Source organism: Urtica dioica, chromosome 1 (genome assembly GCF_054948205.1).
Source record: "Urtica dioica subsp. dioica isolate 48M chromosome 1, U.dioica_male_clone48M_v1_H2, whole genome shotgun sequence".
Classification (NCBI taxonomy): domain Eukaryota; kingdom Viridiplantae; phylum Streptophyta; class Magnoliopsida; order Rosales; family Urticaceae; genus Urtica; species Urtica dioica.
This window is the reverse complement of record NC_142756.1, coordinates 6,227,398-6,239,460: the sequence shown is the minus strand read 5'-3', so window position 1 is coordinate 6,239,460 and position 12,063 is coordinate 6,227,398. Positions and strand designations below refer to the sequence as shown.

General features: G+C 34.6%; 1 protein-coding gene across 1 annotated transcript; it reads left to right on the top strand.

Moving 5' to 3' along the window:
- The first annotated feature begins 7,390 nt into the window (after positions 1–7,390).
- TIM10 (Tim10/DDP family zinc finger protein) lies at positions 7,391–9,942 on the top strand. Its single transcript, XM_089608691.1, has 6 exons — positions 7,391–7,497; positions 8,264–8,314; positions 8,417–8,469; positions 9,342–9,380; positions 9,468–9,537; positions 9,657–9,942. The coding sequence occupies exons 2-6, from the start codon at positions 8,270–8,272 to the stop codon at positions 9,705–9,707; spliced, it is 258 nt and encodes an 85-aa protein (XP_089464817.1). The 5' UTR covers positions 7,391–7,497; positions 8,264–8,269; the 3' UTR covers positions 9,708–9,942.
- The last annotated feature ends 2,121 nt before the right edge of the window (positions 9,943–12,063 follow it).

The following is a 12,063-nucleotide window of genomic DNA, read 5'->3' as shown; positions in this document are numbered from 1 at the left end:
TTGGATTGAAAATTTATAACCTTTTTGAGTTGAAGAAATTCCTAAGAAAACACATTTTACACCTCTAGGATCAAATTTACTTGCAGATATACTCGGGTTTTTTTATAAAAACAGTGCATCCAAAGATTTTTAAGGGCAGATTGCTAATTAATCTATTTGTTGGAAAGAACTCTAGAAAAACAGCAATAGGAGTTTTAAATCCTAAAGTTTTCGAAGGCATACTATTGATTAGATATGTAGCATGTAAAACAGCATCTCCCCATAAGTATTTTGGAATATTTGTAGAAAACATAATAGCACGAGTTATTTCAAGTAAATGTCTATTTTTCCTCTCAGCAATTCCATTCTGAGCCGGTGTATTTATGCATGAACTTTGATGAATTACTCATTTTTCAGCAAAAAATTGATTTAAGCTTTTGTAAAAGTACTCACGGCCATTGTCACTTCTTACCATTTTAATATTGGTATTGAATTGAGTTTGAACCATAGTAAAGAAATTTTTGAAAATATTTTCAACTTCCGATTTGTCTTTTAATAAAAACACCCATGTTAATCTTGTATGGTCATCAATAATTGTTATAAACCACCTCTTTCCTTTAATTGCAGGTACTCTAGAGGCACCCCAAATATCACTATGTATAAGAGTGAAAGGACTAGTAGGTTTGTAGTTATGAGGAACATATGAATTTCTATGGTGTTTAGCAAGAGCACACATATCACAGTGAAATGAAGAAGGATCTTTATTGAGAAATAATTTCGGAAATAATTTTTTCAAATAATAAAAACTAGGATGTCCTAGTCTATAATGTAGCAAATACAACTCAGATTCATTAAAAAAAGAAATAGTTTGCAAGCAAGCATTTCTTCGACCTCTTTTATTCAATTAAGTTTCCAAATCAAAGACATATAGTCCACCTTCCTCTCTAGCACTGCCAATCGTCTTCCCCGATGCCAGATCCTGAAAAATGCAATAGGAAGGATAGAATTTAGCACAACACTGAAGCTCTTTGGTTAGTTTACTGACTGAGGCAAGGTTACAGGATAAATTAGGAACATGTAAGACTTTAGAGAGATCAATGGAATCAGAAATTTTAACATTTCCTATTCCGGCTATAGCAGAAAAAGTACCATCAGCCACTTTGACTTTTTTGTCTCCTGCACATGGTTTATATGAGCAGTAGAGCTTTGAAATTGAGGTCATGTGGTTTGTTGCACCTGAATCGATAACCCAGGAATTTTGTGAATTTTCGGAACAAAAATATGAGGTGATTTTACCATTCTGGGCATAGGAACACGAGGGAGTATCTTGGTTGAGATTTTTCTGGGCGGTTAGAAGGAGAAGGAGCTGCTCTATCTGTTCCGTTGTGAATGAAGGCTGGTTGGAATTGACTTGCTGCCCCTGTTGAGAATCGGTCACGACAATTTGAAAGGCTTTCTCCTATTTCTTCTTCCCGGCTCCTGGTGGTTTCCCATGAAGCTTCCAGGAAGTCTCCCTCGTATGCCACAGCTTCTTACAGTGATCACACCATGGCTTCCTCTTCTCATCACCTTTGACAAACATGGCCGATGAATCTTCAACTTCACTCTTCTGTCCCGAGCTGCTGTTCATCGTCCTCCTCCTGCTTTCTTCCAGCCTGATTTCTGAGAACACCTCTCGGATTGAGGGCAGAGGCTTTTTCCCAAGAACTCTTCCCTTCACATCATCAAGGTCTCTATTGACTCCTGCTAGAAACATGTAGACTCTGTCATTCTCATCCCTCTTTTTGTGCCTAGCCAAATCCTTTGGACTCTCCCACTCATCGTCGTGACACTGGTCCAATTCCTGCCAGAGAGCTACCATTTCATTATAATAAGTAGTGACATCTCTATCACCTTGTTTAGACTGCCAAAGTATGGTTTTTAATTCGAAGATCTGAGAAGAATTCTCAAGATCCGAATATGTCTCCTTGATGGAGTCCCACACTTCTTTTGCAGTCTTCATGAACATGTGAGGCTTGGCGATTGATGCATCCATGGAGTTGAGAAGCCATGAGGTCACTAATGAGTTCTCCGATCTCCATGTACTGTAGCCGTCCTCATCAATTTTCTTCTCTTTGACTTCTCCGGTTAGATATCCCAGCTGTCCTCTTCCATCTATGACTAGCTTGACGGATTGAGACCATTCCAAATAATTCTTTCCAATCAATCTATGACTTGTAATGAGCATAGACGAATAGATAGATGATGGATGGTTTTCCATCGAGCTGTTTTGTGGATTAGAGGAGTTTTGTGTTTGGGAAGAAGAATTAGGGCTATCGGTCTCCATTGGAACCCGATGCTATGATACAATGAAGGAATTGGAGAAGGTAATTTTTGTATATCAATAAAGGCCATACGGCATCTACATTTATAGGGAAAAGAAAATAACTTCCTAACTAAGAAATAGGAAACTAATATTCGGCTATTAAGGCTAAATAATCTAACTATAATTACACAATATTCTATCTTAAATACATATTATTTAAACGCTATAAATCTACACATTGAATGATCACGAGCCATCAGACAATAATTCAGGAAAGAGACATGAAAATCCAATCAGGCGGTGAAAAATGAGATAAGGAAATCCAATCTAATGGCCGGGATTCATTTGTCTAGTTGCATTGAATGATCATGAGCCATCAGACAATAATTCAGGAAAGAGACATGAAAATCCAATCAGACGGTGGAAAATGAGATAAGGAAATCCAATCTAATGGTCGGGATTTATTTGTCTAGTTTGCATTGAATGATCATGAGCCATTAGACAATAATTCAGGAAAGAGATAAGAAAATCCAATCAGACGGTGGAAAATGAGATAAGGAAATCCAATCTAATGGCCGAGATTCTTTTGTCCAGTCTGCATTGATAATTTTTTTTTTCTATATATACGAGTCCTAAATGTTTTTCATTTACATCATCTACCATTCCAAAAACTTTACCCTTTAAAAGATGTCTAACAGAAGTGCTAGCTATACCATTTCTGAAGACATTTCCATTTGTAATTGCTACTTAGAAGTTTCTCAAGACCCCATCACGGGTAGGTTTAACAATACCGAACGCCTTTGGGGTCGTATCCAGGAAAAATATAGCGAGTCTAGTACATCTATGGAGTATCGTAGCCCTGACTCTCTTAGATGTCGGTGGAATACTATAATTTCTGCGGTGAAAAGATTGAAAAGTTGTGTGCGGCAGATCGAGAATATGAATCCAAGTGGTGCTTCAGATGCCGACATTGTGAGTTTTTTTTTCATTTGTTTATATTAATTTTTGTAGGTCACATTGTGTCATAATATTAATTTTCCTATAATATTTTACAGATGACTCGAGCTAAAGCCCTGTTTATGCAGACTCCGATTTCGAAGTATAAAAATGGTTTTAAATTTGACCATGTTTGGCATATAGTTAAAAATTCTGTTAATTTAAAAGATAATGTACCTACTGCTAGAAATGGTAGTAGGCAACATGTTAATGTAACCGAGTCATCACAATCCGATAATCCCACTCCTGATTCCTCCGCATCAGAAAGTCAATGAATCTCTTCTTTTGCAATTAATTTAGATGACGACACATTTGGTGGTTCATCATCTCGGCCAATTGGAGTGAAAAAGGCTAAACTTAAAAGAAAGATGCAAGATGAAGCTTCTGCTAACGAAAAGCTACAAAGAGAGCGTGATGAAGAGCTAAAAGATTTGTTGAAACAAGCCACCATCCAGAGACAAGCACAACTAGATGCTCAATAACAACAAATGGAGATCGTACGCCGTCGATTAGAAATGAAAGAGAAAAATATGGACATCAAAATCATGTTACAAGACCCAAATACTATTAGTGATCCAATCCGACGTGCTTTTATTATTGATGAACAAGCACGAATTTCTCGTAAAAAAATACGAGGAACAACTGCGACAACATGGTGCTTCTAATTCTACCAATGCATTTGGGAATCTGGAGCTGATTTTCCACACTAGTAGCTAGATTTTCATATAAGTCAGAGTAGCATGAAATTATGAAGGTGTGTTTTTAAGTATTTCAATTTTTTTTTTATCTTTGATATTTTTATTTCAATAGACTATGTAGTGTATTGTGGTTTGATTGTAGTAGTTTTTTTTTTAATGCCTTTGTTATATTTATTTCAATTGTCTATGTAGTATTGTGGTTTTTTTTTTTTTTTTTGATAAGAAAGTATTGTGGGTTAATTGTAGTATTTTTTGTTAATGTATGAGTTGTATTTAAATTGAAGTATTTTAGAATATATATTTAATCATTTAAACAGTTTTATCAAAATATATACATAAAGGACAAAATTTTAACTATAAATTCAAATAGGGTCAATAATAGAATTATTAAAAGTTTTGGTATTAAAAAAAGTTTATACATCTATGAATAGTGGTGATCTATATTTGGATCACTACTATTGAAATAAGATGCAAATATAGAGAATGCATCAAATTATACATCATGGTTGGAGTGAAATCTCTAAATATTGATGCAAAATGCATCACCATTGGAGATGGTCTAATAGCCAAATTATTAACTCATTTAGCCAAATAACCGATATTATAATCAGAATCCCAATAATATCATTTCCCCAGATCCACCTCATCTTCTCTAACCACTTTTTCTTCCTAGAGCCTCTATGACCGCCTTGCGGACGTAATTCTCCAGCGTGATGAGCTCGATTCTTTTGAACGGCCTCTTCTTTTCCTTTCTTCATGATCTCGAACACTCTGGGTCCGCGACTTGGATCGGCTGATCTCTCCAGCTTTGCATGGCGTTTCTCCTCGAATCGGAGTCAAACTCGGTGGTCGGAGCACGAGATGACGTCGATTCGGATTCGTGTATCCGCTTCAGGCACATGGCGTGGTCGAGGATCCGAAACTCCTCTCGGTCATCATCCTCGTCGTTGTCGGACAGGAAGATTCGAGTTTTCCTTCGAAAATTGAATCGTTGAGATCGACTGGATCAGAAGGTCGCGGTGGCTCGAGTCGAGCTATAAAAAGATCGAATCGTCGACGATTTGGCTTCGACTCAGTCGAGGGGGAGATGACGAGTTTCTGCGCATTAAATGTGATAGTTAATCTGATTAACTGTGAAGGTTAATCTGATTAATTACGAAGATCCTCCTCTGAAAACGATCTCAAACAGTTGCGAGTCCTAGAGATTGCGCCGATCCGGTCATTCGAAGGTCGCAAGTCCAGTTATGTGTATTAATTGTGAGAGTTTATCCGATTATCTGTGATGATCTTCCTCCGGAAACGATCTCGAACAACAACAATCACATCGGTTGCGCCGATCCGGCCGCTCAAAGGTCGCAAGTCCAATTATGCGTATTAATTGTGATTGTTAATCCGATTAACTGTGAATGTTAATTCGATTAACTGCGACAGATAATCAGATTAATTCGGTGTGGGTTAATCTGATCGCTGCTAACTTCGTCCCGGCGAGGATCACGAATTTAGGCTTCTCAGCGGTGAAGAAGGACTCGACTTCGCTTTGGCGAGTCAGGTCAAGCTCGGCGTGGGTTCGGAGTAGGAGGTTTGTGAAGCCTAAGGCCACGGTGTTTGACGATGAAGATCTTCAATGATCTGTTAGCGAGAAATGATTGGAAATCGGAGTCTGTGACACATAAATTAGAGGTCGATTGGATTAGGGTAAGATTTTTGCAAGATCTAGTCTGAGTGTAATCATTATTGTGAATGTGTCGGAATGATGCGCGTGTTTGGAGAGGTTTAATAAGAATATGATATTGTTTGTTAGTGAAGTGGGCTAGTTACCCAATTAAACTCATAGTTGGGCTATAATTTTAAAAGAGAGGCTTAATTTGAGTTAGATTGTTAGCCCGCTCTTAATTTTTATACCGTGAATATTGTAGAAAAAAAGTTATTTTTAACCCACCATCAATTTTTTTACCCATGTTGGAAAATTTTCATTTTGTAGACGTAAGCAGGGTTTTAAATGTCGACGAAAAGTCGACGATTTTTGGTGGCGGGACCGCTGCTGGGAGCACAGCAGCCGACGAAGACGAAATTTATTGTTTTGTCGTTATATCCCGCTCGAAAATCGGAGAAACAGTCGGTCATTTCCATAAAAAACGATCGCACGTTTTCGGTGCGTTTAAAGAAGGAAAAACGTAAATATTCGGCGAGTTCTGACAACGTCCGGCGACTTTCGGTCAAAAATTATGAGGAAGACGTGTTAGAGGAAAGAAAAACAGAGAGTGGAGAGATAGCAGAAATATGGTGGAAACGAAAGAAAATGAAAGAGAAGAAGGATGGAGAGAGAGTGAGAGAGAGTATTCTTAGCAAAGAAAGAATGATAAAAAAAGAGAATGAAAGAGAAGAAAGATATATATATATATATATATATAGAGAGAGAGAGAGAGAGAGAGAGAGAGAGAGAGAGAGAGAGAGAGAGAGAGAGAGAGAGAGAGAGAATATCTAAGAAATGATAATCGGAAACGGTAGATGCATAATCAATGTTATTTGATTTCTATTTGGCATTGGGCTTTTATTATTCATTATTATTACTATTAAACATAGGCTTAAATGTTATGCAAATTGTAAAGTTGTAAACGATACACTTTCCCATTAGCTCATCATAAAAGTTAATTGTATAGCACATCAATGATATACTATCAGATTGATTTGATCAATGCTTTTTTTTAATATATGGATGCTCTTTTTCTATCTTCACCTTTTGCAATAAAACTCTTAATACACAACCCGATACAACGTACAATATTGTATTTTTTTTTTATTAACGTACAATATTGTATACAACTATTTTCAAACTGTAGTAATATTTTATACAATATTAAAATATCAGATTAATTTAAAGCTATAACCAGCTTATTTATTGAAAATGTAGCTTAATTAATATGTAATTTCATAGGGGTGATGAGTACTTTTTTTAAAAATACAATTACCAATAAAAGTACATAATAATATAATATACATTATTATTTATTAACACATTGATATAATATTATATATACAATTTGTTATAAAAAAATTATATACGCAATGTATTTTTTTTATATATGTTTAAAAATTAAAAAATATATGTATGTATTATATACAATATTTATATTACATGTATATATTTTTGATATATTTTACCGTATTTTTCCGTTTGATTTTTCGTCGATTTTTCGGTTTTCTATAAAAAAAACGGCATTTGAAATGTCAACTCAAATGCAATTTTCCTTTATTTTTTGTTTCATCAAATTTTCCATCGACTTGTCGTTTTTCGTAAATCAAGGGCTCGAAACGACAACGAAAACGGCATTTCAAACCTTGATCTATATCTATTATCTCTCTTAATATAATTTTTTAAATATAAAAAGAAAGAAAAAATAAAAATCTTAAATATAAAACCCTGGTAAGTGTGAGGGATACCAGTACGATTAGAAAACCCTTTAGCCGTCGCTCCCAATTGCTCGCCTTCTCCCACCGTCTCATCGTCACGACCACCAGGTGATGTTCAAACTCTTCGTTTCAGTTTTTTATTTGTTTTGTTGACGTGTTGATTAGTATTGCTTGAATTCCATATTTCATTGCGAAAATATATAATTGATGTGTTTTTAGTTTATGTAATTTGAAATCGTCTAAAACTCAAATTTCGTTTCTGGCAAAGTCTAATCAAGATATATAAGGTAGAGCATTCCAGGGTCCCTGATTTTAGGGCTTAGATGATGGTTTTTGTTCGTGTATTTGGATTTTGGGGGATTTTGTCCTGGGTTTTGACTTAGAAGTTTATGGTTTGCGTTTTTCTTAGTTGAAACTGAATAAAAGTAATGAAAAAGAAAGAGTCTTTATAACAAGTCCAAATCTGCAAAGTGGTGTTCAAGCAAGGTCATTTTCCAGACCTAAAACGTACTTTACTGAGGCGTTTTCCGGGCGTTTTACCGTTTCCACGCCTCAGTACGTATGTTTTTTAAAACTTCATGCCACATTCAACAATATTGATGATAACAGTTTCAATTTCTCGATATGGTGTCAGAGCATTACCTATTCTTTTATAAATTTCAAAGAACGTGCATCATCTTTTTTTTTTTTTTTGTGTGTTTTTCACCTCCCAAGTCCCAACCCATTCTAGTTTAATGTTGTTGGGATTTGTATGTATTGTTTGAATAATCTGTCATCTGTTTTTCGAAGTACAATCGAAACTTACTGTCTTTTTTCTCAGCATTGATATTGATTTGAAATTTTGTTCTTCTTCTCTTTGGTTCTAATCAACCAGGTTCCAATGGCTGCCAATCAAAATGCCCAAGCGACCTTGGAAAAGGAGCAGGTATTTAAAACATGTTTTTAAAAATTATGTATTTATGTTGAAGACGCACGAACACACTTTGTGGACTTAATTTGGGCTCTCCTTTTCTTTTCGGGTCTGTAGATATTTGGTATGGCGGAGAAAGAGATGGAATACAGAGTTGAATTGTTTAACAAGTAAGTGTACATTTTGGTATGCGATATCATGGTTTAATTGTTCAGTAATCCAGTGCTGCTAGGGTTTATGAGAATCAATCAACCTCTTGCACAAATTCACTCCTTCGTCTTTTTTTTTTTTTTTTTTTCGTTTCTGTTTCATTTATCTTCACATGTTTTTATATCTTAGTCTACCAGGATTCCCAACATAAAATTATGATGTTAAACTTGTATTATGTGTTTGTAAAGCACCAAATTAAACGTCACTATAAAAAGTCACGATCGTCGACGGTCCTTCGAAAGAAGCTCCTCCGATTGTGCGGGTCTCATATTCCATTGCCTTGTGGAGCAGCGTCGTTGCCTTTACCTCTTTGGACTGGCCATGGGACCCACATAAAATAGTTTCAGTACTACAATCCAAAACACTTGTTCATGTACTTTTTTGCTCGATCTTTTTAATAACCGGGACATTTAAAATTCCATGTGACTGGTCTACCAAACTTCAGTTTGTGAGTGTTTGACGTACGAATCTTAGCCAAATTTTCTTGCCAGGCTTCACTGTTATTTCTGTAATATCAGTTGATAACCTTTGCCCAAGTAATTTGTTCGGTTCGATTTCATAACCCAAGAGTCGGAACACGTAGCTTGTGCGGGTATTAGCTTGAACCCAAGTAATTTGTTTGCTTTGATCAAGAAAGAAAGATACTGATGTATCGTTGTTAAAATTTTCCATCCACACTTTGATAACCCAAAGATTGTAAGACCCACGTTCTGGTCGAGATTGAATTTTCCCTCGAGTGATAATGTAGTGCGTCGTTATCAATAGAGAAGTATTACCTATCAAGTTATAATCATTGGCATGTATTGATTCAATCCTTTCTCACATGATTCAGGCTCACACACACGTGCTTTAACAAGTGTGTCGACAAAAAGTAAGTGGATTATCTCTTCACCGATCATTACATCGTGTAATCATTGACCAAAGAACCAACTGATAATCGAGTTATTTCTGATTCTAGGTATAAGGAATCAGAGCTAAATATGGGTGAAAATAGCTGCATTGACCGCTGTGTCTCGAAGTATTGGCATGTAAGGACTGTCTGGTTTCGGCATTTAATTGCAATTTATGTTTCGTTTATAGTCTGGTTTTCCGTGATTAAATCACTCTAATGTTTGAAGGTCTTTTTTTTTTCTTTTTTTTTTTTCAGGTGACAAACTTAGTTGGGCAGTTGCTTGGCTCTGGTAGACCGCCAATGTGAAAAGCTTTCTTTCCTTCGATTTTCATTCATAGAATACAGCCCTGAGTTGGTGCCTGGTAATGGCGGCGATTGTAACTGTTTACTATTTATGCATTTTTTTTTTTGTGTGACAGCGATTTAATTTGATGTTTTTTTTGAAGGAGCAGTTTTTACTATTGCTGCCATGATATAAACTGAGCACTTGTAGTAATGAGTTCGGGAATAATAATAAAAAAAAATAGAAATTATTGGTGGATCTCCAATTCTATGGTCGTTTGAATCGTTTTAGGGGAAAATACTGATTAACTTTAAGTGAATGAGGGACTAATGTGCACATTTTAATATAAAAAAATGTGGTGGAAACTAGGAAGGAGAGGAACCTACTTAAGGATTTAAATGTCACATGTTTAGTTATCTAGGGTTATTGTTATTACGGGTTTTCAATTTTAGAATTAAGGTTTTTAATTATTCATTTAGGTTTCTAAATTATGCTTTTTTATTATTCCAAATTTAAATTAATTAATTAGGTTTTACTTTTTTTTTAATCTAATTAGGGTTTACTTATGTACTTAGGTTTATGGCTTTGGATATGGTTTTTTTGGTTGTAATCCTTGGTATATTTAAGAGACACTAAGTTAACAAGAAAAGTAGCCAATAATCATTCACAAATAAACTTAGCTCTCTAAAGAGGTGAGATTGGGTTTTGTAAAGGTTGACGAAGCTCTTCAAGAACTAATCTCAGATCGTAACATTTAAGTATTTTTTAAAAAAACTAGGTTAAGACTTAAGACCCATATGGGTGGAATTCGAGCATAACACACACACACACACACAAAATAATAATAATAATAATAAAATTGAGAGAAGAGGAGTGATGGATGAAGAAGAAAGGAAAAGGGAAGAGAAATCATGGCAGAAATTTGAAGATGATATCAGGGTTCGTCCAAGGTAAAACACATCATTTTTCTCTTATTCGCTTGGGAATTCTAAGGGTTTGGTTAGAATTTAATTAAAAAAAAATTATATTAAATCGAATTCAAAATTTATGTTCATGGACGGAGCCACTGAAGTCCTCCTTCGATTTTTTTGTTACATTTTTTGCTAGTTTTCAACCATTTTTTAACCTTTACAAATTTATAGATTAGTCCTCCTAATTTGCATATATGACTCCGTCTGTGTTTATGCATAAGTTTTATAACTTCATATAGAATACATTTATATAGAATTGCATTCCCACAAGGTATATTGAGTTAGGTCTGGCACTAAGTCAAATCACGTGTGATATTATGCTAATAAAAAAAGCAACATAGCTATTATGCCACCAAAGAATTCCTAAGGAATTGTTTTGACATTGTTAAGATTAAGATTAAGAATAAGACTTCATTTAATTACTAAATTCATTTGACTTATCAAAGTATTTGATCTAAGTCGTAATCATGTTGTTTTACAGATTGTTAAGATTAAGATTTCATATTAATTACAGAATTCAATTTTTTCACAAATTTTATTTACAAATAAAAAATTAATTAATTTGATTTAAAATTTAACATTCCACTTGCCGACATAAATATAGCATAAAAATAAGGATTTTTTTATTTTTTTATTTTAGACAACAAAACAAGACTACTGCTTCAATAAATAATTGGTGCTTGTCAAATCAATATCACACGGTAGTTTACCACTATGAACTTAGACGAAAGTTCTAATTCTATTTTGATGTTCATTTCTAAAATCATTTTTACATAATTAAATAGATTAGAGATCAAACTACAACCAAACAAGATCGTGAATGATTCCTCTTCATATATTCTCAACCTTCAAAGAAAAGCAAACCAAACAATTAGCAGCTAATTTCTTGAACCACGTTCCTATCTGTTTCATCATAATACTTTGTTACCAAACGCACAGAACTAGGCTTCAAAAATAACTAAATTTCGAAACGTGACTTCCATAAATAGCAAGAGAAAAATAAAATCAAAACGCAACAGACTTTGGTCCTGGGCTATACAGGGTGAGAATATATACTTTGGTATCAATATTATGTCAAGTTAGGTTTGGTATTTCCCAAATCGGATTCCTTTATAGAGGATAGCAAAATAAGTTAGATACACCACAACAAATTAAGAAACCACAAATAAATTTTACAGCTCACACTTTGAAACTTTAATATCAAATATAGTTCGGTTTTCTTTTCTTCGCTTTCGATTCAATCGTGCCACATGAAGAGATAAGATAAAGTAATATAATTTATATCACACATCTGATGTCAATCAAACTGCAGAATCTTTCTTGAGTCGCGTCTCCTAGATATTTTACAAACGAGAAAAAAAATATAGTTTCCTTCCATGCACAAACCTAATAATTAATTAATTATTTA

What these genes read in the sequence shown, in the direction of transcription:
- TIM10 (XM_089608691.1), top strand. Translation starts at nt 8,270, where the DNA reads ATGGCTGCCAATCAAAATGCCCAAGCGACCTTGGAAAAGGAGCAG. An exon ending in AACAAGTGTGTCGACAAAAA is followed by an intron (nt 9,381 to 9,467) that starts GTAAGTGGATTA and finishes TTCTGATTCTAG; the next exon opens with GTATAAGGAATCAGAGCTAA. An exon ending in GTGTCTCGAAGTATTGGCAT is followed by an intron (nt 9,538 to 9,656) that starts GTAAGGACTGTC and finishes TTTTTTTTTCAG; the next exon opens with GTGACAAACTTAGTTGGGCA.